Genomic DNA, 27,766 nt, shown 5'->3' on the forward strand with positions numbered 1-27,766 from the left:
TAAAATGTTATTGGTGAGAGTAGGAGGTTTAATGTTGTAGTGGTGGTGACAAATTTGAAGATCCACAAAGGTCTGGGGATGTACCTCCTCAGAAATGTCAAAGTTTTCATGGATTTAGATAAGCAGAGGTGCTGGTTGATGGAGAATTCTAACAAAACAAATTCTACCTAACAGTCAGATCAAGCACTTCTAGTAAGCAATATTGTATGTAGTTGGTATGGGATTTTCCCCAAAGCCCTTGTCCTTTAACTTACCAGGCCTAAATCAAACCAATGTTGGCTGCCTCTTCTTCAGACTTTCTTTTTTACTGTAACTTCCAGCAACTTGACACGTACCCAAAGAACACTATGCCCATTCAACTCTAACTATTCACATTCGACCAGATTCCTTCCTGATTCAACATGTGGTTTAGGATTTAGTCTTTTTTACAGTTTATAGTATTACAAATACCCATTTCTCCACAAGACCCAATATTTGTATACCTGTCACTGTCAATGACTATATCCTATTCTATCATGATGACATACTAGATTGGCAAACCTTGCCCATGATTATAAATAGCACTGCTATGAACATCTTTGAACAAACTATTTTTTTCCTTTTTAGGTTATTTCCTGGGGGTAGTTCTCAAGGTTAAAAATGCTAGGTCAAAGAGTATGAACAGCTTTGTAACTCTTGTCACATATTTCTAGATTGCCCCTGAGGAAGACTGAATCAATTTATACTGATCCCATACTGTTTCCTCACAGCCCTGCCAAGATAGAGTTTTATAATTTCTATTTATCATATCTGTTAATTGTTGATAGTTTAGTAAGCAAACTAAACTAAATTTGACTCATTGAAATTTTTATTTGCATTTATTTACTTCTTAGGGAGGTATTTTCCACGTAATGATTTACTGCCTTTATTTCCTCATGTGTAAATTGCCTGTTCATTTTCCTTGCCTACTGATGAAGCCAAATCTGCAAGCTGACCTTCTGTATCTGCATGCATTCTTTATATTTTTAGACAGCCAATTGTTATCAGTGAGGCTGACCCTAGACATTTCCCTTATTCTGTCATTTAACTTATTACATTTTGTTGTGCAAAGATTTTTTTGTTAAGCTTTTATATATTTGAATCCATCCATCTTGTCTTTGATAATATCCTCCATTTCTTTAACAGACACAGATTTATCTTCTATTCACAGCTGGAATAAGTATGCTTTTCTAGTAGTCTGATTTCTGGAATTTACTACAGAGTACAGTGTGTGCTATGGATCTAAGTTCTCCATATTAATATCTAAATATCCCAACATTATTAAAAAAAAGGTAATTGTTTTCTCTAGTTGTGGTTACTTCCAGTGTGTTCTATATTCTTAAAATAGTTTGAATCTGTTCCCAGAATCTCTTTTTCATATTTGACTGTTCAATATTTTTTAACACACTATCATATGGTTTTGATAATTGTCGCTTTATGACAGGCTTTAAAATCTGATAGGGTGAGTCTACCTTCATTACATTTTAAAATAAATGTATTCTTTGGTATTCTTGCCTACTTATTCCTTCAGACGAATTTCACTATGAATTTGACAAGTTCTATAAAGTATCCCACTGTGACACTGATTGGTAGTGCATTACATCTATATATTAACTTTGGGAGTACTGTAATCATTACTAGATTTAGTCTTCCCAACTGGAAGCAAGGCACATTCCTTCATTTATTCATTTCTTTACTTTTCCCATTACAGTTTTATAATTTTCCTTGAATAAGTTTCATGTGCCCAGGGTTAAATTAACATCCAAGTACTTTATTTTTTCATGCTTCTGACAAATCCTTCCATGCTTCTGAAGGTTGCGTTCTTCATAGGTTGTAAAGGCTTCCTGAAAAGTATACTTTCCCTAATAAAATGAGATTCAACACTGAATTATCCATTTCTTTCACTCAATAAGCAAATAGGAAATGTCTACTGGGTATTCCACACTCTGCTCATAATGTGGATGACAAAGGGAAGCAAGAGAGTCCTAGGCTGAGACCTGAAATCCCGGGTAGAGTTCTAGTTTTATCATGTACTGCTGTACAATACCAAAAGTAATGGGCTCTGGAATCAGATGCCTGTTTGACCTTGGGCAAGTGACTTCACAACCTGTGACTCAGTTTCCTCAAATGTAAAATTGGGTCAATAAATAGTACCTATCTCATGAAGTCATTATAAAAATAAACAGAATAATTCACGTGAAGTGTCTGACACATAATAAGTACTCAATAAATGTTAGCTATTATATCTTTTGTTGTTGTATTGTTAAAATAATAATACCTTTCCTGAGTCTCAGCTTCATCATCAATAAAATGGGAAAAATAAGGCTTAACTTCATAGGATTGTTATGAGGATCAACTGTGACCATGTATATGAAAATACCCTACAAATTCTAAAGTTCTATGCAAAGTGTAAAAATGGAAGGATCACAAGAGGCAAGCATAGGCACAGAACACTAAAAGAAATAATCCAGGAAGTAACTTCTTTTGGCTCTTAAATATTTCACACATATGCAGATTTTCCCCAGTAGATACACTCACCAATTTTCCACTCTTGCTAGTGTTAAAATGAGTTTGATTTCTCTGCTCACAAAACAAATAGTGGAGGGAGACGCCCAAGAGTGTAGCTATCTGGAATTATCAATTTGTGGCAGACTTTCAGGCAAGAGAGTGGCCTAAGAATATGCCTTTGATTTTCCAGTCTACATCCATCATTCCACTTATGACAGAAATGACATAGGAAATGTTTAAACAAAGGTGGTGAGGGGGAGGTGAGGAGAAATTACATCAGGATTTCTCCTCTCAGATGTCACCCCTACCCTTGACCTTTTCTAGTCCTTCTCATCTTCCCTGAAGCCTTAAACTGTGATCTCTCTCCTCCATCTTCAGCATCGATCCTCTTTCCCTTTCCACTGACTTCTTTCTGTTTTAGACTTAATCCAGTTTCCCGGATCCTGACAAAACTTTTACTTATACCAGTAGTTCTCAAACTTTAGCATGCATTGAATCACCTGGAGGGCTTTTTAAAACACAAATTGCACTGTACTTAAAAGTGGTTACATAAGTGAACATAATTGTCATTAGGAAATGTATATGTAAGTATTATGTGTTCAAGGAGCATGATGTATACAGCTTACTCTTTTTTTTCTAGTTTGCATTGATTGTATTTTTCCCCAATACCACCCCATTTTTAACATCTTGCAAGGCTGACATTCATTTGTTCTCCCTCATGTAAAAACATTCTTATATTTGTATATTTAATCACACTCATTGACCACTATAGGTTTCACTGAGTTATACAGTCCCTGTCTTTATCTTCTATCTTTCCTTCTGGTGTCCCACATGCCCCTAACCTTCCTTTTTCAACCATACTCACAGTTATCTTTGTTCAGTGTACTTACATTACTGTGCTACCATCACCCAAAATTGTGCTCCAAACCTCTCAGTCCTGTCTTTTCCTATCTGTCTGTAGTGTTCCCTTTAGTATTTCCTGTAGAGCAGGTATCTTGTTCACAAACTTTCTCATTGTCTGTTTGTCCGAGAATATTTTAAACTCTCCCTCATTTTTGAAGGACAGTTTTGCCTGATATAAAATTCTTGGTTGGTGGTTTTTTTCCTTCAGTATCTTAAACATATCATACTCCTGCCTTCTTGCCTCCATGGTTTCTACTGAGAAATCCATGCATTGTCTTATTGAGCTGCCCTTGTATGTCATGGATTGCTTTTCTCTTGCTGCTTTCAGAATTCTTTGTCTTTGACATTTGATAATCTGAGTATTAAGTGTCCTGGCATAGGTCTATTCAGATCTATTATGTTTGGGGTACACTGCACTTCTTGGATCCATAATTTTATGTCTTTCATAAAAGATGGGGAATTTTCATTGATTATTTCCTCTATTATTGCTTCTGCCCCTTTTCCCTTCTCTTCTCCTTCTGGGACACCCATGACACATACATCCATGTGTTTCCTGTTGTCATTGAATTCCCTGAGACGCTGCTCATATTTTTCCATTCTTTTCCCTATCTGTTCTTTGGTATGTAGGATTTCAGGTGTCTTGTTCCCCAGTTCCTGTTTTCTTCTGCCTCTTGAGATCTGCTGTTGTATGTCTCCATTGTGTTTTTCATCTCTTGTGTTGTGCCTTTCATTTCCATAGGTTCTGCCAATTGTTTTTTCAAACTTTTGAGTTCTTCTTTATGTTCACCAAATGTCTTCTTTATATCCTTCATCTCTTTTGCCATACCTTCCCTCAATTCATTGGTTTGGCTTTTGAATTGATTTAGCATATTTATTTGAAGATCTTTAATCAGTTGTTTCAATTCCTGTATCTCAGTTGAAGTGTAAGTTTGTTCCTTTGACTGGGCCATATTTGCATTTTTCCTAGTGTGATTTGTAGTTTTCTTTGTCTAGGCCTCTGATTTCCTTGATTACCACAATCAGATTTCCCCAGACCAGATGGGCTCAGGTCTCAGGAGGAGGTGTATTCAGTATCAGGTTTCCCTGAGGGTGAGTCCTAGAAGGTTGACAGAGTTTCCTGTGATGCCTCTAGACTCTGTGCTTTCCCTATCCTGCCCAGTAGGTGGCACTTGTCAGCCCATTGCTCCCCACTGGTGGAAAGAGGTGTGGTCCTTTTAATTCTCAGTAGACCCTGTCCTGGCCAGAGACCGAGGGTGTCAGAACCAAGCTTAAGTTGTTTCTGGTTTGTTTGTTTGTTTTCTCCTAGGCCCTAGAGTCTGAGTTCTGAAGGGAGGGCAGCCACTTGAGCTGGGCCCCACCCTCCTTTTCTTAGGGAAGATACATCCCCTAGGGAGTTATTTTCTATACTTGAATTCCTCCTTTGTCTCTCTGACTCTGTTAACTCCACCCTTGCCTGGGTCAGTGCTGAGAATTGAAAATGCCTGAGGCTTTCTCTAATGAGCTGCTTAGAATGAGAGGAAAAAAAGGAGAAAGAGGGAAAGCCCCTTTTCAGAGCCAGTCCCCAGCCCCCCAATTTTGTCTGTTGGCCAGAGATAGTACGCAGTCCTCTGTACTCCTTTTCTTGGGACAGCCATTTTCCAGTATTCTATGCTCATCCATCTCCAAAAGCCTCTGTGTTTTTCTCTGTCAGCCTCACCTCCTCTCCACTTGCAGTGACCTCAGGGTACTTTCCTGCTTGTTAGTGCTTTATCTGTGCTTATAGCTTATATTCAGCAGTCCACATTTGTTAATTAAAACTGAGTTTGGAGCTTGATTGAGCTACATTCCCTTGCTCCTGGCAGGGACTGTTTCTTTCTCCCACAGTGAAGTTTTGCAGCTCAACCTGCCATGCTGGTGGGGGGAGGGGCACCAGCCACTGTTTTTGGATCTTTATTTACAGTTTTTATGCTGTAATTTCATCCATTTCACCCATTCCAGGCTGATGTACGATGTGTGAACAGTCACGGATGTCCCCCAACAGTTGTTCCAGGCTATTTACTAGTTGTTCCTGGCTATTTACTAGTTGCTCTAGAGGATTAACTAAATTCCACACCTCTCTAGGCCACCATCTTGCCCTGCCCCACCCAGCTTACTATTAAATGTTTAGAAAATTGATAAATAGACCCAAAGATAAATAGGTAGATAGATGGATTGATAGAATGATGCAGCAAATGTGACAAAATGTTAAAATTGGTGGATCTGGGTATCTGGTTGGGGGGGACAGAGGTATATTTTAGTCCTCTCTATGGGATTGGTATTATTTTTGCAACTGTCCTTTAAGTTTGAAAATATTTCAAAATAAAAAGTTTAAGCAAACAAACCACAGTTTACTAGGCCCTAGTACCAGAGTTTCTGATTCAGTAGATCTAGGGTGGGCTTGAGAATTTGCATTTCAGTTCTCAGGTGATACTGATGTGGCTGGTCCTGGGACCACGTTTTTAGAGCCACTTACTTAAACCCTATGGCCCTGTCTAACTACCATCTCATTCCTCCCCCTCCTTCCCCTAGCCAACTTCTTCTTTTAAACATTTTTAATCACACAGTAACCCATAATTGTTGCATTAAAAACTAATAAGAAGAAACTGGAACCCTCCTACATTGCTGGTGGAAATGCAAAGTGGTCAAGCTGCTGTGGAAAACAGTTTGGTGATTCCTGGGAAAGTTAAACACAAAATTACCACATGACTTAGCAACTCCTCTTCTAGGTATATACCCAACAGAACTGAAAACACATATCCACTCAAAGACTTGTACCTGAAGGTTCAAAGTACCATTATTCACAATACCTCAAAAGTGGAAATAACTGAAATGTCCTTCAACAGGTAAATGGGTAAACAAAATGTGGTACATCTATACAATGAAATGTTATTCAGTCATAAAAAGGAATGAAGTACTGATACATGCTACAACATGTATGAACCTTAAAAACTTTGTGCTAAGTGAAAGAAGCCAAACACAAAAGTCCCCATATTGTATCATTCCATTTATAAAATGTCCAAAATAGGCTAAACTATAAAGAAAGAAACTAGATTAGTGATGCTTAGAGCTGAGGGTGGGCATAGGGAGTGACTGCAAATTGGCACATGGGATCTTTTTAGCATGATTGAAATGTTCTAAATTTGGACTGTGGTGATGATTGCACAGCAGTGAAAATTTACTAAAATAAAACATTAAATTGTACACTTAAAACGAGTGAATTTTATGGTGTGTAAAATTGGCTGTTTGCATTTCTTCTCTATGCATTCCCCTTACAGGCTACTATGCCATCTACTTTACTAAATTTGCTTTTTTGAAGGGCACTTGGGATTCCAAATTGTCAAAGCCATTAATTAGTCTTCATCTCATTATCTCATTACCTTCTGTGAAGATACACTGTCTTATTTCTCCTTATTTCTCCTTCCCCTTCTACCACTTTAGCTGCTTGTCCTTTCAGTTTTCATTGCTGCTTCTTCTTCCTCATCCCACCACCTGACTAGGTGATTGGCAAGCTTATTCCAAAGACTCTGATTTTATATATCTCACTAACTTCAAATATACCATATCCCAATTCAAACTTATCTCTTTTCCACCAAGTCAGTTCCCCTCTCAATTGCCCTATCCATGTCAATAACTTTCTCCAAGAGTTATTTTGACTTACCTCCTTTGTTTCCCAAGTTCCAATCATCAAGTGCTCTTTATTTTCCCCTTAAAAGGTCCCATGTATTTGTGAACAAATAATCTGAACATGTAATTCACATTAAAAACAATACAAATATTAAACACATCAAAAATGTTCAAACTAGAATGATCAAAGAAAGCAAAGTTATAATAGGTACCATTTACACCTACTGCAATTAGAAAAAGAAAAGTTTCAATGATGGGAAAAATGACAATGATGGCAAAGTTTGGGGAAACTGGCAACCTCATACATTGTTAATGGTAGTATAAAATGCCTCCCAAGAAAGTATCTTGGTGAAATCTACCAAAAAAAAAAAAACCTTAAGAATGTTTATATTATTTGAACTAGTAATCCCAACTCCTGATAATTGTTTTTAATGAGATAATTCAAAATGAGAAAAAGGCTATAGCTATTCAAAATGTTTTCTGCACATTATTTTATAATAGCAAGAATGTAGATATAACCTAATTATCCAATAATATGGGAATGATGAAGCAAATTAAAGCACATTAAGCTGGTGAAATACTATACAGCCATTAAAATTGTAATTATTGAGGAAGCTTTATAGCAACATGAAAAATTGTTTACCAAGTAATGCTTAGAGGGGAAAAAAGAAGCAGAGCAGCAGAACACACAAAATCACATCTACATAATTATTATAACCATGCCCCACAAAACCTCTACACCTATAGATAAAAGCTAGCAGGGAAATGAAAATATTCCCTGGTAGGAAAAGGACATGTTTTCTTCTTTTTAAAAAAATTTCCTGTAATGTTGTTTGCATGATAAAAAAACTTTTTTCCCCAAAATGTCACATATTGATCTATACCTTCTGTTCCATTCCTAGTGTTTCCTCCCTAGTCCAGGGTAACATCCTTTCATGCCAGGATCACTCCCCTAATTGTTCTCACTGCAACCCATTTAGGCTGCAAATGCTGCCCAGTTGTCTAAAGTGACATATTTATCATGTTACTCACCTGATCAAAACTTTTAATTGTTCTCATGTTTGCTATCCTATCCAGTTTTCAAGGCCTATATAACCTGGCCCTATACTTCACTGTCCAGCCTTCTTCTTTACTATTAGTGCTATTACTACTGCTTCTCTTCTTCCTCTTCCTCTTCCTCTTCCTCCTCCTCATCACAAATAATATTTACTGAGGGTTTACTGTGTGTCAGGTTTTCTTCTAAGTGCTTTACATATATTAGCTAATTTAATTCTCACAATAACCATATGCGATAAGTACTCTTAGTCCATTTTACAAACAAGGAAACTGATGCGGGAAAAAGGAGAGACAGAAAGCCACTTGCCAAGCTCACACATCTAGAGAGCATAATTACCTAGATTCGAACCCAGGCAGACTTACTCCAAGGCCAAAACTCTTAAGTAGTGGGGTTTTATACCTCCAACACACCACACACAGTCACCCCTCTGGGCCATTGCTCCTGTAGGTCCCAACATTTGGTGAAATTACCCTCCAATGAATTTAAATAAATTTAAATAATACCATGTATTGGCCACTCACCATGTTCCAGGTGCTTCTTGTTTAAAACTTTTATTTAACACTTTACATTTTATAGCAACTCTTGTGAGTAAGCAAAAGGTTGGTTTAAATCCTAACTTGGCTCTTTACTAGCTGTGAGAACTTGAATAAATTATTTAGCCTTTCTGAACTCCAGAACCTTTATCTAGGCCACTGGTTCTCAAAGTGTGTTCCCAAGACAAGCTGCATGAGCGTCACCAGGGAACTTCTTAGAAGTGCAAATTCTTATGTCCCATGTCAGATTTACTGAATCTGAAATTCTGGGATGATGACCAGCCATCTGTGTTTTAATAATCTCTCCAGGTTAAATGCACACTCAAGTTTGAGAACCACTGCCCTAGAAATAATGACTACCTGATTGAGTTATTGGGAAGATAAAATGTAATATGTGTAGCTCAGCTAGGGACACAAAAGTTGTTTCACAGACAGTAATTTATTTTTACTGCTATTTAACTGTGTATGGGTTAGTCTTCCCTGCTTAAGCTGTGGATAGACACGACACTGTGCTTCCTGCTGCTCTTTCTCTAGTATTTTCCATCTTGTCTAGCAAAAGGCTGCACATACAACAGGTGTGGAAAAAGTCCTTGTACTTCACTACCTGATCAGTAAGAGAACTGTGTATAAGTGGCACTGTAGTGTAGTGTCTCTGAAGCTAGACTGCCTTAATCTCATCAACTTATTAAGCAAATAAATTAACCTGTCTGTGCCTTAGTTTCTTCTTTCTGTCAAATGGACAGACTAACGGTACCTATTTCATAAGGTTATGGTAATAAATAATTACATGTAAACTGCTTAGAATGGTACCTTTAAAAGAGCATTGTAAAAAAAAGAAGATTGTGCACAAAAAATTTTAGTTAGCATTATTATTTCTGCATCATTTCACCCATTCAAGGGTAGAGGACATTCCGTTTCTTCATTTAGCAAGCAAATAAATATTTCTTGAGCAACCTCTCTGTGTCAGGCACTGTGCCATGCACAGAGAATAAGGTGATGACCAAGGCTTGGTCTCTGCTCTCAACGGTCTCCATCTAATTTGGGGTACTTGACAGATCCATTAGACTAGAATGACATGGTACAAGTCAGTCCCAGAGTAGGGGGAATCAAGACCAGTCACAGAATCCCCACCCAGGACTTAGATCCCTGAGGGATCAGTGTGAAGGGTTTCTTTAGGGATCCTAATTGAAGTAGGTCTAATGGAAAAAGCATGAACTTTGGGACCAACAAACCTGGGTCTAAATCCTGGCTCCATCACTTACAATCTAACTTATATATCTCTCTGGACCTCAGGCTACTCATCTTTAAAGTGGGTAGTAAAATAGACTGCTGAGAAAAATAAATGAGATTTTGGGTGTAAAAAGATCCAGTTCAGGGACTGACACTCAGTAGATGATCAATAAATGTTGGATTCCTCCCTTCTCCCATTGCCAGGTAGAAAACTGATAGGTTTCCCAGCCTTTGGAGCCAAAGAAAGGCTGAAATTATTCCTGACTACATCACCAATTCACAGGGGATAATGTAGTCTCCTAGAAAGAACCCTGGACTCTTCGTAAGTCAGGAGACCCAGATTCTAGTCCTCTCCCTTGGTGACTCCACCTGGGAGACAGGAGACACAGCTTGGATCCATCTATCCCCCTATTCCCTCCTTCATTCCAGGAGTTTGATTAAAGAATCAATATAATTTAGGGAACTCTTATAAAATTTGAGCTGGGAAAAACTGGCTGAAAGAGTTTTACAAAAAGAGAAAGTACAGTCAGGTGAAAAAAGAGTAATTCAGAAAAGGGTAACTGTCCACTCCTTATAGTCACCTATGAGGCCTCTCCAGGAATTTTAATCTATCATTAGCACGATCTGTCCTTCGGTTTTTAATGAGCAGAACCTAAGTTCTCAAGTAGCCTTATAAAAATAAAGGTGGCAGCACCCAAGAAACAGATGTCTACAACAACTCTGACACAAAGACACAGCAGTAGCTGGGCAGGCCTACCTCCTCTCTTCTCCCTTCAACTGCCCAAAGGTCATTGGAATGGCACACACAATTTCTGCCCTCTCACTTCTGTTTTAATACAGTCTGGTCCTGCCCGCCCTTTTGCTTAGGCAGGGCTACCTCAGGCCTCTGAGCTGATGGGCATAATGCCCCACGATATTGCCTGAATACTGAGTATTCTAAAATGTCCTAGCAATCAGTTTGCTTTGTACCCAGCTGTCTGGGGAGAAGGCTGGATTACATATATGGTATCAAGCCCCGGATGTAGATACCAGACCAGTTTCCCCAGAGGAAACTGAGCAAACAGAAGGCCTTCCCAATTTCTACAGAAGCCCCAGAGGCACCAACTCACCCCAACTCCCTCACAACAGTCACTTACCTCCCTGAATGGCTGATCTTCCTGTTTCCTGTTATTGGCTTCCATTTGTCCCCAGGAAATTCCTGCAAAGCAATATTTTGATAAGTTAGGGAGCTCTGAGCAGCCAGGTATCTGGATGCCCTCAAAAGTATTAAGAAGTTGGGAGCCTGTCTCTGGCCAGGCCCTTGCAGCTAGTTCCTTCTACTCTTCCACGCAGACTAAAGAAATATGTACCTGGAGGGCTGCCTTTCTGTCAGGAGGCCTGCTGAGCTGTTGTGGGCATGCAGAGACAGAGAGCACTCAGGGACCTGAGCAGTGTGGTCTAGAAACTGCATTTCCCCCTCTTTCTCTACTCCTTTCCCAAACTACGTTAAAAACCAGTTTAGCATGTTTGCTGTTTGCTCTGGCTCTTGCCTGCTTTGAGGGATGGAGGTCTTTTATTTGTTCTGCCTGCTCATTCTCCCTGCCTCTTCCAACAGAGAAATCAGTTTTTGGAAGTTCTGACCCTTGGGGAGCTTTGAGGCCTGAAGCTACTGCTCCTGCAACCTCTCCTAGGGTGAGGCAGATGGCGAGCATGCCAGCACACCCTTATACTGCAGTAGCTCTTCTTCTTCCTCCAAGACACACTGGCAGGGGCTAAGTGCCAGATGCCACATTCCCCACATTGTAGGAGTAGACTCCCTACCCTGGCTTTTTTTTCCCTTAAGGGCTATACCTAAGCAACTCTTTTTCCTCTATCTCAAGTCATGTGTGCCATTTAAAAAAAATGCCCTTGCCTTCCTATTCTATCTCCAAACCTAATGCAAATTTGCTTTTGAGATTCCCTTGATTTTGCATCCAGCACCCTCTACCTAGAGACTCAGAGCTTAGCCCAATGGGAATGCAACATTTTTCTAAATTAACCTTCAAAATTCTCTTTTCCTCCAATGCTATTGGTTCCATTCAAAGTTTTATTATCTTTGACTGAGTAGGCTTCTCTTGTGGGGTAAGACACCTGGCAAAGTGGAAAGAACATAGGTCTTTGGTGTCCGACATACTGGCTAAGACACTTATTAGCTCTATTACTTGAGGGAAGTTATGTCACCCCCATGAATCTCATTTTCCTATTTAGAAAATAAGGATAACATTATCTAGCCTTGCTGGGTCACCAATCACCAGGACAAAATGAGATGTGCATAGAGAATACTTACACAGTGCTTGGCACATGGGAGGCTCTAGATAAACAGTAGCTGTGGAAAAGATGAGGTTTGTTTCCTGGCTCTGGCTTTCACAGGACCAGAGCAGTTCTTGCCTATAACTGTCACTTTAGAGCAGCTCTAGCCACTTGTGCTTCAGACTTGGCCTCACTGCCCTTTTGAGATCCCCAGCTCTCAAAGACATCATTACTCTTTCAGCGACAGTGGGAGCCAGGATTTCCTGTCCATGCCCTGTCTAGCTCTGTGGAAATGCTTAGTAAATAGCAGTGACCAAATCAAACAAAGTCTTGTACCAACTCTCAAACTCCTTCTCAGGTCGTCAGGATCACCTCACTTTTTTTCCTGAGCTACTTAGGTTGCTGTAAATTGCCTGCATTCTGAACCAAAGAGGTAGATATCCCCATGGCTTGTTGCAGATGGAGAGTGTGGCGAGAACTTGTTGCCCTGATGGAAGTTATTCTGACTGGAAGGGAGCCTATGGAATTGAAGAGGGTCTGAGCTTTCCAATCTGCTTATGGAGAGGTAGTGTAGCACAATTAGGAGCTTGGCCTTTGAACATGTACTTCATAGATTTAAATCCCAGTCCTGCCCTTCACTAGCTATGTGGCCTCGGGCAAGGAACTCAACTTCTCTTTATCTCAGTTTTCTAGCTATATAATAGTGATAATAATAGTACCTATTTCTTGATTATTTTGATAACTATAGGAGTTGATCCACATAAAGCACTTTGAAGACTAGTTGGTGCACAGTAGGCATTCAAATGTTAATTATCATTCTCATGTTCAAATCCAGGCCCTGTCATTTGCCAGATGTGTGACTTCTCTGAACTTCAGCTTATTCAACTATAAAGTGGGGATCTTATAATTTATTTCATAAAATTGTTAAGTGAAATAATCTGATCATGTATTCAAAACCAACTGGCACAAAACATGAGGGACATGTGTATGTGTGAGTGTGTGTTGATTCAACGGCACTGAACAGGGACCAAGTAACTACCCAACTGCCTCCAAGGGCTATAAGGCACAAAATCTCAGTCATACTTTAGATAGTCACCATCATAGCTGCCTTAATCATCTGAGATGGGTATCCTAACACATGCTGCAAGGTTTTCTCCATGTCTGGGGTCAATTCAGGTGGCAGAGGTAGAAAGGGGCATGAAATGGCTCCTAGGCAGCCATCCAGATGGTGTCTAAGCAGACCTACTTAGCCAGTTTAGCAGGTGTTACAGACCCAATGTGTTTCTCCCTCAGAATACAAAAATATAGGCATATGACAGGCATTGCTGCTGCCTATTGCTGCAACCTGCAAATTGCATTCTTCCTTACAGAGTTATTGGGCTGACACCTCTGCAACCATCACCGCCTCACTTCCCCCTCAACTTCAGCCCCCTTTCTTTGTTGTCTATTTACAGGTCCTTCTTTCAGCAAAAGTTTCTCAAGCTAAGCCAAACTCCCCCCACCCTTTATATATATATATATATAAAAGGTAACTCCCCTTATAAGGTGATTCCTATCTGGCAGTCACTTTTCTAAATGGCTTACACATGTTATATTATTTAATCTTCACAATCAATTTATGAAGTAGGTACTGTTATTCCCATTTTTTTTAGATGGGAAAACATAGGCACTGTAAGTCCTGGAGAAAGAATTTGAACCTAGGCAATCTCATTCCAGCATCAGTGCCCTTAAACTATTCTATATCCTCTCCTATTTCTTCAACACTTTATTTTGAATATATTCAAGCATACAGAAAATTTAAAGAATTTTACATTAAGTACCTATATACCAACTACCTAGATTGTATGATTAACATTTTGTTATATTCACTTTATCATACATCTATCTATTCATTTCTCTATCCATCCACCAATCCATCTTAAATTTTTGACGCATTTCAAAGTAAGTTGCAAACAATTTTATCTCCATAAATTTGAAAACTTAAATGAAATGGACAAATTGCTTAAGACACAAACTACCAAAGCTTACTCAGAAGAAATATATAACCTGCATGCTCTATCTCTATTAATGAAATTAAATGTGTAGTTAAAAACCTTCTCCAAAAGAAAACTCCAGGCTCATGTGGATTCAATAGTGAATTCTGCCAAACATTTAAGGAAGAAATATTACCAATTCTATAAAACTCTTCCTGAAGATAGAAGAGAGGGGATTATTTCTCAACTCTTTCTATAAGGCCAGCATAACACCAATACCAAAACTAGACAAAGACATTACAAGAAAACCACAGACTAAAATCCCTGATAAACTATGATATAAAAATCCTTGAAAAACATTATCAAATCAAATCTAGCAACATGTAAAAGAGATAATATATCATGACCAAGTGAGATTTATCCTGGGAATGTTATGCTGGTTTTTAATTCAAAAATCAAACAACACAAAGACAAACAATACATGGGCAAAGGACTTGAATAGACATTTCTCCAAAGAAGAATTACAAATGGCCAATAATCACATAAAAAGATGCTCAACATCATAGCCATCAGGGAAATGGAAATCAAAGTGACAATGAGATACCATCTCATACCCTTCTATGATGGCTACTATTAAAAAAAAGAAAACTGAAAGTGTTGCAGAAGTTGTGGAGAAACAGTAACACTCATTCATTGTTGGTGGCAATGTAAATTGGTACAGCCACTGTTGAAGACAGTTTGATGGCTCCTAAAAGATAAATATAGAATTACCATGTGACTTGGCAATTCCACTTGGGTATATAACCCAAAGGATTCAAGGCAGGGACTCAAACAGATACTTGTTCACCAATTTCATAGCAACATTATTCACAATAGCCAAAAGCTGGAAACAACCCAAGTGTCCATCAACAAATGAATGGATAAACTAAATGTAGTATATACATATAATGGAATATTATTCATCTGTAAAAAGGATGAAGTTCTGATACATGCAATAACATGGATGAGACTTGAAAACATTATGCTAAGTGAAAGAAGCCAAACACAAAAGGACAAATATTGTATGATTCCACTTATTTGAAATATCTAGACTAGGCAAATTCATACAGACAGAAAGTAGATTAGAGGTTACCAGGGGTTAGGGAGAGGGAGACTAAGAAGCTATTGCTTAATGGGTATAGTGTTTCTGTTTTGGGTGATAAAAAAGTTATAGTAATAGATGGTTGTAATGGTAGCACAACAATGTAAATGTAATTAATGCCATTGAATTGTCCACTCAAAAATGGTTAAAATGGCAAATTTTGTTATATATGTTACCCCCCAAAATAAAAATAAAAATCACTGTAATTCATCATACCCACAGATTAAAAGAGAAAAACCTTGTGATCATGTTAATAGATACAGAAAAAGCATTTAAAAAAAAAAAACTATCAGCACACTAGGAATAAAAGGGCACTTCTTCAACCTGATAAAAGGCATTTACAAAAAACCTACAGATAACATGAAATGTAGTAGTGAAAAATCAGGAACAAAGCAACACAGCTGGCCATCACCACTTCTATATATTAGTGTATTCAGTCTGAAACACTTTGGCATGTTTATAATTCAATAAAGTCCAATATTTATTTATATTATTTTAAGGCTTAATTTACTTCCAGTGAAATGCATGAATATTGAGCGTGTATTTGTTGAGTTTTGACAAATGTATCTGCCTGTGTAACTCAAACCCTTATCAAGATATAGAATATTATCATCACCCCACAATGTTCCCTCATGCCCTTTCCCAGTTAATCCTGTGCCACCTCCCATAGGCAACCACTGTTCTGATATTTTTTCTCCATAGAATATTTTTATCTGTTTTAGAACTTCATATAAAATGAATCATACAGCATGTACTCTCGTGTAAGGCTTCTTTTACTTCCAAAGTTCCTTTTCACAGAGAATATATATATTGATCAGTTTCATACATTAGGCCATTTTAGAAATGTCTGCCAAATCAACAACAGTTCGATGTAGGAATTAACTTTTGGTTTGCGTGTACCAGCCAAAAGGCAAATACTATGGAAGCCATGGGGAAGGGATCTGGCACTGAGTTGGCAAGGCCACTAGAAGTCTGCCAAGAAGTACCCTGGGTGTTATGGATTGAACTGTGTCCCCCAAAAAGACATGTTCCAGTCCTAATCCCTGGTCCTATAAATGTGAATTTATTTGTAAATAGGATCTTTGAAGATGTTGTTAGTTAAGATGAAGCCAAAATGGATTGGGGGGTGTCATAATCCAATATCACTAGTGTCCTTATAAGGAGAGAAAATTTGGGGAGAGGGAGAGAGAGAGAGAGAGAGAGAACGCAAGAGAGCGAGAGCAAGCCATGTGATGGAGGCAGAGATTGAATTATGCCACCACAAGCAAAGGAATGCCATGGATTGCCAGCTACCCACCAGCAGGGGAGAGGCATAGAATGAATTATTCCCTTTAAGAGGAAGCATTGCCCTACCAATACCTTGATTTCAGACATCTTGCTCCTAGAACTGTGAAAAGAGAAATTTCTGTTTAAACCAGTCTTGGTACATTGTTATAGCAGCCTTGGCAAACCACGACACTGGGGGATGGTAGTGGCTTGTGTTTAAGGTCATAGGTCATAGCCAGGGGTAGCAGCAGACAATCTAGACTTGGGTCTCTGATGGAGATAGCCTGGAGAAGGGGAGATGATTTGGAGTTTAAGAAAGATCAAGATCAAGTCAGTTCTCTGATTGCAAAGCCTGAGGAGCATTTGCAAACTTAGCCACGCCAAAGAGTTTTTAAGCGGGAAATAAAAGGGAATAAATGCTATTTTGTATCAGGCACTGTGTCTGGCACTCTACATACACAATCTTATTTGATCCTCACAACTGATCCATGAGGCAGCCATTATTTCTCCCCACTTTAGAAATGAGGTAAAGAGACTTTTCATAGTAGTGGTCATTTTATGGGGTAAAAATTAATTTGTTTTTCACTATAGATACTACATAACTGCAAGTTTGGGTGGCTGAATGACTTGCTCAAGGTCAATAAGATACCAATTTTACAGCAAGATATAAATCACAGTTATGTACATTTTATGAAGTAAAATTTATTTTTATCTGCCTCTAAAGATGAGAAAACTACAGTGTGGTTGGCAGAGTGTCTTGCCCAAGATTACGAAGCCACCATCTGGCGGAGCCAGGACTATACATTTCTAAGGAATCATAATTTTATATTTTCAAACACCTACCCAAGAACCAAGTCCTCACCTGCACTGTCAGCTTCCTGGTTTTCCAAGTGTTGCCAGGTTCCAAGCTGCCATCCTTGAGGGTACTGTGCTGAGGATTATAGCAAGCTGAACACTGGATGCACTGGTGGTGGTGGCACCGGCAGTTGTAGCAGTTTGGCATCATATTTCTCTTTAGCAAGGCAGGACAGATTTCCCCAGGACAATAAATGCAAGGGTCATGGACTGCAGCTCCCTGAACACTGCAGGAGTAAGAGCAGGTCCTGCGGTAGTCAAAATTACCACAGTGCAGTGGCTTACGACACATGGGTTGTTCTAGACTTTTACTTGCAAAACATTCTGGGTAAGTGGGAGTTTCTGACTGAAGAGGTGACATGGAATGATATTGTTGGTCTGTAGAATGACATGATTGGTCCATGGGATAGTGTCTCGAGTCCCTATACCTAGAGCTCATTGGATGGAAGTTTCGGTCTATAGGCTTTGGTCTCTGGGTAAAAGTCTTATTGTTATGCTTGGTTAAACCTGGCAAATGAGATGTAGATAAGGATTTGCTACTCTCTTCAAAGAACTTTCTTCTGTCTGCAAAGGGCAAGAGGATAGCTTCCTCCCCAGCTTGGGCAGTAGAAACCTTCAATTCTTTATTACCAGGGTTGGAAGGGCCTTCCATAGTTAGTGCCACATGTGGCTGCAGGTTATTCTCAGGAGACCATCTCCAATGACCTCCATGGACCCCACAGTGAGCATTAGCTTTCTCTGAGTCTGAGAATGATGGGTCAGATGCTTTCCACCGAGGGTTCAGGCCCATAGAGGGCTGGCCAGGCCTCTGGCCTGGGCTTACTTGTCCTTCCAAACCTGTCCTAGATTCATGGCTCTCAGGGGCTTGGCTAAGGCACTCCGAAGACCTAGCCCTGAGTATCATGCTCCTGTTGAAGACTTTTTCTTTGGGGCTAGGTGGCTTTTTATATAAAGATAGAACAGATGAGTTAGAGGCAGGGAGTGGAGGACTTTCTGGGGGCTCCTCAGTCTCTTCCACTGGCTCCTTAGTGTCACACAGCTGTGACAAAGGACCCTTGCTTTTCTGGAGTTGTGCCTTCCTCCTCTGAATTTCATTACGCAGGTTGGTAGCAAAACGCTCACTCTTCCGCCGGTTTTGGATTGAGCGGCCCCGTGTCCTTCCACTTCGCCTACCACCCACTGAGATACACTCCTTGTGCTCATTGTCCCCTTGTTCAGTTGCTTCAGTGCTGCTAGCTACTTTAGTGGTTGAAGAACAGTCTCTGGTTTGTTGAACAGGGGAGCCAGAGGCAGAGGTCTTCTGGATGGCCAATTCACTGCCTGCTCTGTTTGGGTCCATGAAACCTCTTTCTGGAAGGTGTACATCAGCTTCCCCATGTGGGGAACTGCTTGGGCTTTGGGGTCGTGAACCCAAAGGCCTATCATCCACTGACTTGGTCTTTCTCTCTTTGCTGGGCTGGTCCTGGGTTCCTTCTTCAGGGGGACATGGACTTTTCCTCCCTGTGTGGCTAGTATGCAAGGGAGACAGGGTCCACTGGTGCCTATCCTGCCCAGTTGGGAGCTCCATACCCTTGCTGCCCCTGGCATCAAGGTGCATATGCTGCAGGTGGGATACCAGCAGCTGTTCAGGGGCACTATGACGATGCCCTGTGGACCTTGTGAGGTGTGGAGGGTTGCCAACAGAAGACGCCTTAGCCAGCTCTGGTGAAGCCTTATTGAGTGGGCTGGAATCTATGCTGGAAGTTTTCTCACAGGTTTTGGGGGATCTGGCAGCTTTGGCTAAGGACTCCATCACTAGATGCTCAGAGCCTTCCTGGCTGGAGTCAGAAGGCTGGCTGACCTCACAGTTCTGATGGCCCTCACTCATTACTTGGTCTTGCCCTCTGAGGCAGCAGAACTTGTTAGGGTTTCTTTGAGCCAGTGTGGTTTCTGAGCTTGGTTTCTCCTGTTGCAAGGAGTCCAAAGGCTCAGCAGCCCTGTGCTGATCTCCATTGAGGAGTTGGGCTCTGGAGGCCTGAAGGCTGTCCCGCCTCACTGGAGGTTGTGGTGGGCCTCGAGAGGCCTTGGTAGGCCCTGATTGATGGCCCTCCTGTGAGCTGGATGACGTTTGGGAGTTGGGGGTCAGATGGCCCCCATTGGCACGCCGGCCCCCTCCTGAGGTCTCAGCTACATTGGGCTGGCCATTGGGGGCCTTAGTTGGCCCTGAGCCTTGTATGATGCAGTCCCCAGAGGCTGAATCCTCTGGCCTGAGAGAAAGGGCACAGTCAGAGGCATTTGAGCTGGCTGAGAAGGAGCTGTAGGCTGAGTCACGCTGGTTGGGGTACATGTTTTGGTCAATGGGCAAGAGATGGGCTTCATAGGTGGCTTGGCCTGGTTGTTCCAGGCTCTCCATGCTGCCAATGGAGCTGCTTTTCTCGGTACTACAGTGCCGGGAGAGTGGACACCACTGTACACACACGTCACTGCAAGACACAGAGCATACTAGTTAGTTAGCCAAGTTGCCAGACCCTTTTCCCACCCTAGGCATCCCTGCCATGGTAGAAGGTAGGACAACCCAGAGGAACCCATGTCACAAATGAGAGGGCAGCAAGGCAAAAGGAGAAGAAAGGAAACAGGAAAAGAGATGGACACTGGTGTGCCACAGGGACATGGTAAAATTGGAGACCAATCAGCATATGGGAGAGGATTTGGAAAACGTCCCAAAGTCTAAAAGTGTGAGAACTCCATGGAGTTCTACTCTGTTTCCCCACCATCAACTAGTCTGCAATTGCTTCTCTGCTGTCCCCATCCCCAGGGAGTCAGCATATAGTTCTCTGCTAGGAGAGATAATCATAGATTATCAGCATTAGAGATGGGGCCTAAAGGACTGATTCAATTTCAGCTAGGAACTTTTGTAAATCAGAGGTTCTCAAACTTGAGTGTGTATCACCATTACATGGAGGGCTTGTTAAAACACAGGTTATGGGGCTTCACCCTTAGAATTTTAGTCTGGGCAGAGCTTGGATATTTGCACTTCTAACATGTTCCCAGGTGATGATGATGCCTGCTGGTACAGGGACCACACTGTCAGGTTCACTGGTTTAAAGCGAGCCCAGCAAAGGGAAGTAGGTGACTTTTTCAAGATTAACCAGCTAGCTAGTGGCACAAAGAGAATCAGACTTGAGGAATTCTCCTGTTCTTGTTTTCTTGATAATAGTAATCCTGATCATTTACTGAGGGGTTATAATGTGCCAGGCATTTTGCAATGTCTCATTTCGAGCCGAAAGGAAGGTGTTATTATCCTCACTATACAACTGAGAAAACTGAAGCTGAAAGAGGTAAAGTGACAAGCTCAAAAAGCTGCTAAAGAAACAGAGCTGGGATTTGAACCCAGGTCTCTGTGATGCCAATGCTCATCTGCTCTCTACCATCTGTTACATAGAATAATAATAATATCTACATCAGAGTGTTGCTGTGTAGATGAAATCAGTTAATAAATGTGAAGTCCTTATCACAGCCCAGTTACCTAAAAAGGGCTATATTTTGATTGTTTTTGTTATTGTTATCAGTATAATCTCTACTACTGTCATTGGTACTGTAGTGACCCTTGCCTACCCATGCCCCCTCCTCCCCAATACCAAAGCCAAATTGGGGAGACAAGGAAGGGGCCAACATCAGATAATAACTTGAATTTTAAGTACCGTTTCCCATACACAAAGTCAAACTGTGCCAAGCCATGCCAGTAACTTCCCATGGGTAGAACCCCAGAGGTGACAGGCTTCTCTCAGAAAAGGTCATAGTCCAGAAGGCCAAAGTTGAGCTGTGTGTGGCAGAAGCCCAGTATATGCTCAGGTCAGCCTCCCCTAATTCTTGATCCCTCCTTGCTTTGCTCCTTAGTCACTCTGCTCACTTGGCCTCTTTGGTAGGAATTCATCAATTCCTTTGTTGGCAAGGGATCTGCTACCCACTCCATCACCCTTCCTGCTGAATAAAAAACCCATATACCCAAACCAAATAGAAGCCAAGTTCAGAATATGATTCTATGTATACTTCCAGAATAAAACTGTCTCCACCCTGAGCCTCTGGCTTCCCATGTCAAATTAATTCACTGAGTGGGCTCAAACTCAACCCTAAGAAAAATGTGGAAATATTAAACTTCCCCACCTGGGGAATTCCTGATATTCTCTCAAGCATTAGGGATTCCCAATTTAATAAGTCAAGCCCTCAATTTGGGGGCTTGCCCTTATGAAACTTAGTCCTGCAAAGGGGAAGTTAAGCCTACTTATAATTATGCCTGAGTCACCCCCAGAGAACCTTTTTTTGTTGCACAGATGTGGCCTCTCTCTCTCAGCCAACTCTGCAAATAAACACACTACTCTCCCCTCTATGTGGGACATGATTCCCAGGGGTGTAAGTCTCCCTGGCAACGTGGGACATGACTCCCAGGGATGATTCTGGACCTGGCATCGTGGGATTGAGAATGCTTTCTTGACCAAAAGGGGGAAAAGAAATGGAACAAAATAAACTTTCAGTGGCTGAGATATTTCAAATAGAGTTGAGAGGTCATTCTGGAGGTTATTCTTATGCATTATATAGATATCCCTTTTTAGTTTTTAGTATATCAGAATAGCTAGAAGGAAATACCTGAAACTGTTGAACTATAATCTAGTAGCCTTGATTCTTGAAGATGACTGTATAAGTATACAGGTTTTATGGTGTGACTGTGTACCTGTGAAAACCTTGTGACTGACACTCCCTTTACCCAGTGTATGGACAGATGAGTAAGAAAGTAAAGACAAAAAATATATAACTAATAGGGGGTATAAAGGGTATGGGATGGTTTGGGTGTTCTTTTTTATATCTTTTCCTATTTTTTCATATTATTTTCTTTATTTTGGATTAATGAAAATGTTCTAAAATTGATTGTGGCGATGAATGCACAACTATATTATGAAACTGTGAGCCACTGATTGTATATTTTGATTGATTATATGGGGTGTGAATGTATCTCAATAAAATTGTATTAAAAAAAAAAAAAACTCAATCCTTAGCTTCCCTGAGACTCTTCAAAAGAAATCCCTTCTTGGAGGGAAGATCTCATTGTGGAAGGACAAAGGCAGCTGAGGCCAGCATCTCTGCTGGATCTGAACTTTCTGAAAAAATTTTCTGCCTCTTCTGGGCAGTTGTTTTAACAACAGACAGCAGTCCCCACAGCCTGAATGGAGTGATCCTCACAGCAGGGAAATCGTATTATTTAGGGAGGTTCCCAGTTTGAAGGCTTTGGCTCTGTAACAGAGCTGATGAATATTGTATGACATTATCAGTGAGTTGATGTAGTGAGAGAAAAGGTCCAAAACTGAGCCCTTGGGCTCTCATACATTAAGAGGTAAGGGATATGAGGAGGGACCAGAAAAAGAGACTGAGAAGTAGCAGCGAGTGATAGGATGAAAAGCAGGAGAGTGTGGTATCTTGAAAGCCAAGTGAGGGAAATATTTCAAGGGAACATTTTTCAGAAGGAAAGAGACTGGCCCAGAGAGTGAGCAGTCACACAGAGAGTTATCAGGAGATTAGGGCCAAAACCCAAGTTTTCTGTACTCCCAGTTTATTTTCCATTATAATACCACTCTAAGCTCTATAAAATCTAACAGGGACTAGAGCAGAGGATGAACCACAGAGTTACCGACCTTGCAGATCATACTGAAGGGAGGGCTCTAGACTCACCTTGGGTTGCAGCCCGAATGCCAGGACAAGCTGAAGGCTTCAGAAGGGAAATGCATGGTGGTGGCCGCTTCAGGGCATCCCTCCAGCAGCTTGGCCACATGCCATGAGTGCGGCCTACTGACAGGGGCGTTCCTCCTACAGCAAGAAAGGGACAGGAAGTCAGCTTGGGGAACCAGAGCTGAAATCACTTCCCAGGCAGCTTCTGCTCCCCACCCCCTTTCCTTCTTATGAAGTAGAACATCTTGCAAGGAGCTGTGGGAATCTTAGTGGCCTTCCTCAGCTCCTGGTACTCAAACCTCTTTCACCCTGGGAATGATGCCTGGAGATAAAGAATGCCAGCTCCATGAGGCTGTTTTGTTTACTGATATACCCCAAGCATGTACAACAGTGCCAGACACATAGTAGATGCACAACAAATACTTGTAGAATAAATGAGTGCTGCTGGCCAGTGAACAGTAAGCTTACCCTCACTTCTCTTTGAGAAAAAAAATCAATCTGGTCAATCTTTACATTTTTTTTCTGAGAAAAGAATAGGCAAGTGATTGAGACGTTCAAACAAGTCAACAGTGGGCTGTGATTTCTCCAATTTTCACTCATTCATTTAATAAGTATTGGTATAGTTGCTATGTGCCATCTATGTGTAGCTCTGGGAATATAGAACTGAATCAAGCACAGCCTGCCCTTGAGAGCCTACAACTTAGTGAGGGACAGAGAACTAGTTCAAATAGAGTATAGCAAAGGCATTAAGAGAGTAAAGGATAAGATGAGCACAGAAGTAAGACACCAGAGTTTGTAGGTAAAGTGGTAGCAGGGAGCCCTGATCCCTATGAGGGAAAATAGAACAAAGTGGTGAAGGGCACAGTGCTCAGCTGGACTGGCTGCTTAGCAGGCTAGAAGTAAAGGAAGGGAAAGAGGTCAGAGGCTAAGGCCCTGAAGGCAGCCATAGAGTCTGATGCTGAAGGCTGCAGCCACAACTCTTGTACTGACTGCCTTAGACAGGACCTATCCCTGTCTCCTGGCAAATGTCATGTGACTAGATGCCACCCTTGAACATGGGGAAGAATGATATGAGGAACAACACACGTGGGCATGAGCAATGCCAGAAAGTAAAGAGATTATTGAAAAAGAGAATGAAAGAGGGAGAGAAGAAGGGGAGAGAGAAAGGGGAGACAAGGAAGGAGGAAGGGAGGGAGGGAGAGGGAAAAGGAGAGGGAGGTAAAGAGGGAGAGAAAGAAAGAAAGAGAGAATGAAAGAGGACAGGGAGAGACAGATGGTGTAGGGGGCAAGACAGATGCTAGAGAGAAGAGGGAGAGATGATAGAGGAATAAACAAATGACAGAAAGGGAGAAAACTCAGATAAAGATTATGGTGAAATAAATAGTAGAGAGAAATGGATGACAGAAAGAGACAAATGAGAGTATAAGAGAAACAGAGACAAATAAGTACATGACAGATAACTAGATGATAGCTTATGTATTAATTTATTCACTCATTTACTGTGCCAGGCTCCATACTAGGCAATGAGAGTACAGAGTTGAATAAGATAAGGGCCCTTGTTTTCAAGAACTTTGCTATATAGTAGGATAAATCAGCTCCCTAACTCTCAGGAGCAGTAGTGGACAGAATCAAGCTGGAGGATTCAGTCCTAGCTGGAAATGCCCTCACATCCTGGAAGAAACGCAGAAGGTCCCAGTAGTGCAAGGCTCTAGAAGGCTGAGGCCTAAAAAGGTAGTCCTTAGGAGAAACGGCCTTCCTGGGGAAAACGTGGATTGAATTGTAACTGGTCAGACACAGACAAGGAGGTATGAGGGAAGAGCAAAGGAAACTGCTTGTCAAAGGTCAGGAACCAGAGCCACAGGTCTGCAGCAGTAGCTAAGAGTTATGGGGAAGGAAAACCAAGTGAGGCCCCCTCTTAGTAATCACATTGTTCTAATACAGATTGAGCGCCCAGAGGGGAGGCTGAAAGCACAAGGAGGCCTTGGGGAGTGTGCCTGCATCCAGCTCTATCCTTTTCCGATGCTGTGCCTTTGTTGATGCTGATGGCTTCTCAGTAGAATCTAGGACAGGCTCTGGAGTTGCATTCCCTTGGTTTGAATCCCAGATTCACCATTTATTAGGTTTGTTGCTTTAGATAGATGATTCCACTTCTCAGAGCCCTAATTTCCAAAGCAGTAAAATGGGGGAAAATTGTATCTCTTTATTGAGTTGTTGTGGGAAGGAAATGAGATAATGCATATCAAGTGCATAGAACAGGGACTGGCAAGCCCTCAACCGATTTTAGTTTAGTTATTAGTTAAATTTAAGGCTGTTCCCTCTGCCTGGAATGCCCCCGCTCTCCCTTTTTGTTAATTTAAGTCCTACCAGTTCTTCAAGGTACTACTCAAGTACCATCTTCTCCAGGGAGTTTGTCTTGGGTAATCCCATTTTCATAATTTAGCCCATAATAACATGATGTTTTCATTATCATTCATCATCATTTTGTATATATTAGGCTGATCTCACCAAATATACCAAGCCTGTTGGCTATGAGACACAAAGCAGTAAGGCAGATCTGGGATCATATACTAGCTCTACTGCCTTAGATCTGTGATTCTATGCCAGTCACTTGACCCATTTGAGCCTTAGATTTCTTATCTGAAAAAAGGAACAATAATCCTTACCTAAATCAATTGTTGTAAGGATTAGAGGTAATATTTTTAAGGCAGCCAGCACAGAGTCTGATGCATAGCAAGTGGTCAATAAGTAGTAGGTGCTATAATAATGGTTACCAACTTCAGACTTCTTGATGGTGCAAGTGTTCCCCATCAGGAGTACCTAGATACGGCCACTCACTGTCCAGCTTCAGCCACTTCACTCCCTTGCCACAAAGCCTACAAATCCCCCTTCTCTCTCTATGGCTTCTCCAGGAGTGGTAAAAAAAGTCCCCAAACAGACAGAAGCAGTGGGGGTTCTGGGACTACTGGGAGAAAATCAAAGGCTGGGAGGAGGAAAAGCCAAGTAGAGGGAACTGGGGCCAGAGCTGGAGACTCCTAGCCCTAGTTTGGGAAAGGAAAAAACTGTCTATAGGTTCCAGTATTGGGCCTATTACTATTCGTGAAAAAAAGCATAAAGAAAGACATTGAAAGCAGGAGGGGGAGGAGGGGCAGCAGCCATGCACCCATGGCTACTGGCTGTACCTACCATGGAAATTACCCAGGGTGGAAAGATGGTTTAGGAGAGAGCTAGGTGTCCAGTCAGCTCAGACTTTCAGTCAAAATCCCCTCCAGCCAGCCTTCAGGTCCTCCTTCTGTAGGTTGGGTCCTCCCTTAGCTGGGGCCCATCTGCTCTCCAGTTAAGACCTCTTGAGGCAAGGGACCAGCAGCCCAAGATTCTGAGTGTGATCCAAGATGCTCAGTCCCAGTTAGGTCTCAGTTCTAAGAATAGAGAGGAATAGCACTGAAGGCAAGATTCAGCCATCAGCCTGGTTGGGCCCAGATGGGGCCACAACCTTGGGGAGTGAAAGTCAGTGCCAAGAGCTGGATAGGATTGAAGACGCTGTTCCAGGAACCAGCCAGCACCCTGGTGGCAAAGTGAAGGATAAAAGGCAGCTCCAGCAGCATAAACAGCGCCGCCCCCCCCCCCCCCCCCCCCCCCCCCCCGTTCCCTGCTCCAATCTCCTATAAGCCCTGGCCCCCCCCCTTCCACAGTTAAGTGACCAATAAAGAGGCTGGGCCCCCAGCCACTGCTAGAACTCAGGAAAGGAGCAAGGAAATGATGTTTGGGAAAGATAAAGCGGGTGTCTAAAAAGAATTTTTAAAAATACACGTAAGTGAGAGAGAAAAAAATACCCCAGACACATACACTTAAAAGAATTCCTGGGCTTCCTGGACTGAGCTGACCCCACCCAGCCATCTCCGCAGGTCCTCTGGGTCCCAGAAAAGGAAAGCCCAGATCAGCCAGGCCTGGCAGCCTCCAGGTTCAGCAGATTTTACAAAGCTCCGAGTAAGTGACCTACAGATTTTCCAAGGTGAAGATCCTGCTGGAATGCAAAAGCTCACAAAACATTCTAGACCATATTTACAGGGTCTGCACTTCCGATGGGCTCCTGAGAAGACTGAAAAAAAAAAAAAACTGTTTCACACCAGAGACTCCAACTCCAGAAAAGCTGCCCTTTAGCAGCAATTTTGGCATACTGGTGTTTAGAGTCAGGGTCTCTGGCTCTGCCATGAATTCACTCTGACCTCTGGTAAGTCAATCCCCTTCTCTGGGTCTTCTGTTTCCTCCTTTTCAAAATAAAACATTGGGCATAGTCATCACCAACAACCTTTCCAGCTATAGCATGTTATCATATGGTAGCCCTGGGCCCTAGCCAGGGGCTCCAAATGATGTCTTCACTGACCTGTGCAATAGCTAGAACCCAGAGCAGCCCCCATGAGTTTGTTGTACCCCTTGAGCCCAATCTAAGACATCAGAAGTTAATTTCTCTTGGGGATTTAGATTTAGGGTTTTCCTTCTTTATAGTTCTTCTGATTCCCACTCCAGTTTCCCCTGACCTCTCATGCAGATACTAATTTCTGGTCCCTGCGGGGGCTTACTCAAGCTCCCTCAGGACAAGTATGTTAATGTCTTTCTTCTCTAGGGAGACCTCTCTAGGGAGACCATGCTCTTTCCCTCTCTTCTCTCTGTACCTCAT

At 41.6% G+C, this 27,766-nt stretch overlaps 1 protein-coding gene across 3 annotated transcripts in view; it reads right to left on the minus strand.

The window, feature by feature from the left end:
* Positions 1 to 27,766, minus strand: part of SHROOM4 (shroom family member 4) — a 274,039-nt gene that overhangs the window by 41,497 nt on the left and 204,776 nt on the right. For 2 of the 3 annotated variants that reach the window (XM_037821192.1, XM_037821190.1), the window contains exons 3-5: positions 23,095 to 23,229; positions 17,402 to 19,856; positions 11,028 to 11,089 (exon numbers count right to left, since the gene is read on the minus strand). In XM_037821192.1, the coding sequence (XP_037677120.1) occupies positions 11,028 to 11,089; positions 17,402 to 19,856; positions 23,095 to 23,229 (2,652 nt within the window). Of the gene's footprint in view, positions 1 to 11,027; positions 11,090 to 17,401; positions 19,857 to 23,094; positions 23,230 to 26,274; positions 26,498 to 27,766 lie in introns of those variants that run through there. The other variant, XM_037821191.1, reaches the window with a different exon arrangement.

The sequence above is a fragment of the Choloepus didactylus genome, chromosome X (assembly GCF_015220235.1).
Source record: "Choloepus didactylus isolate mChoDid1 chromosome X, mChoDid1.pri, whole genome shotgun sequence".
In the NCBI taxonomy this organism is placed as follows: domain Eukaryota; kingdom Metazoa; phylum Chordata; class Mammalia; order Pilosa; family Megalonychidae; genus Choloepus; species Choloepus didactylus.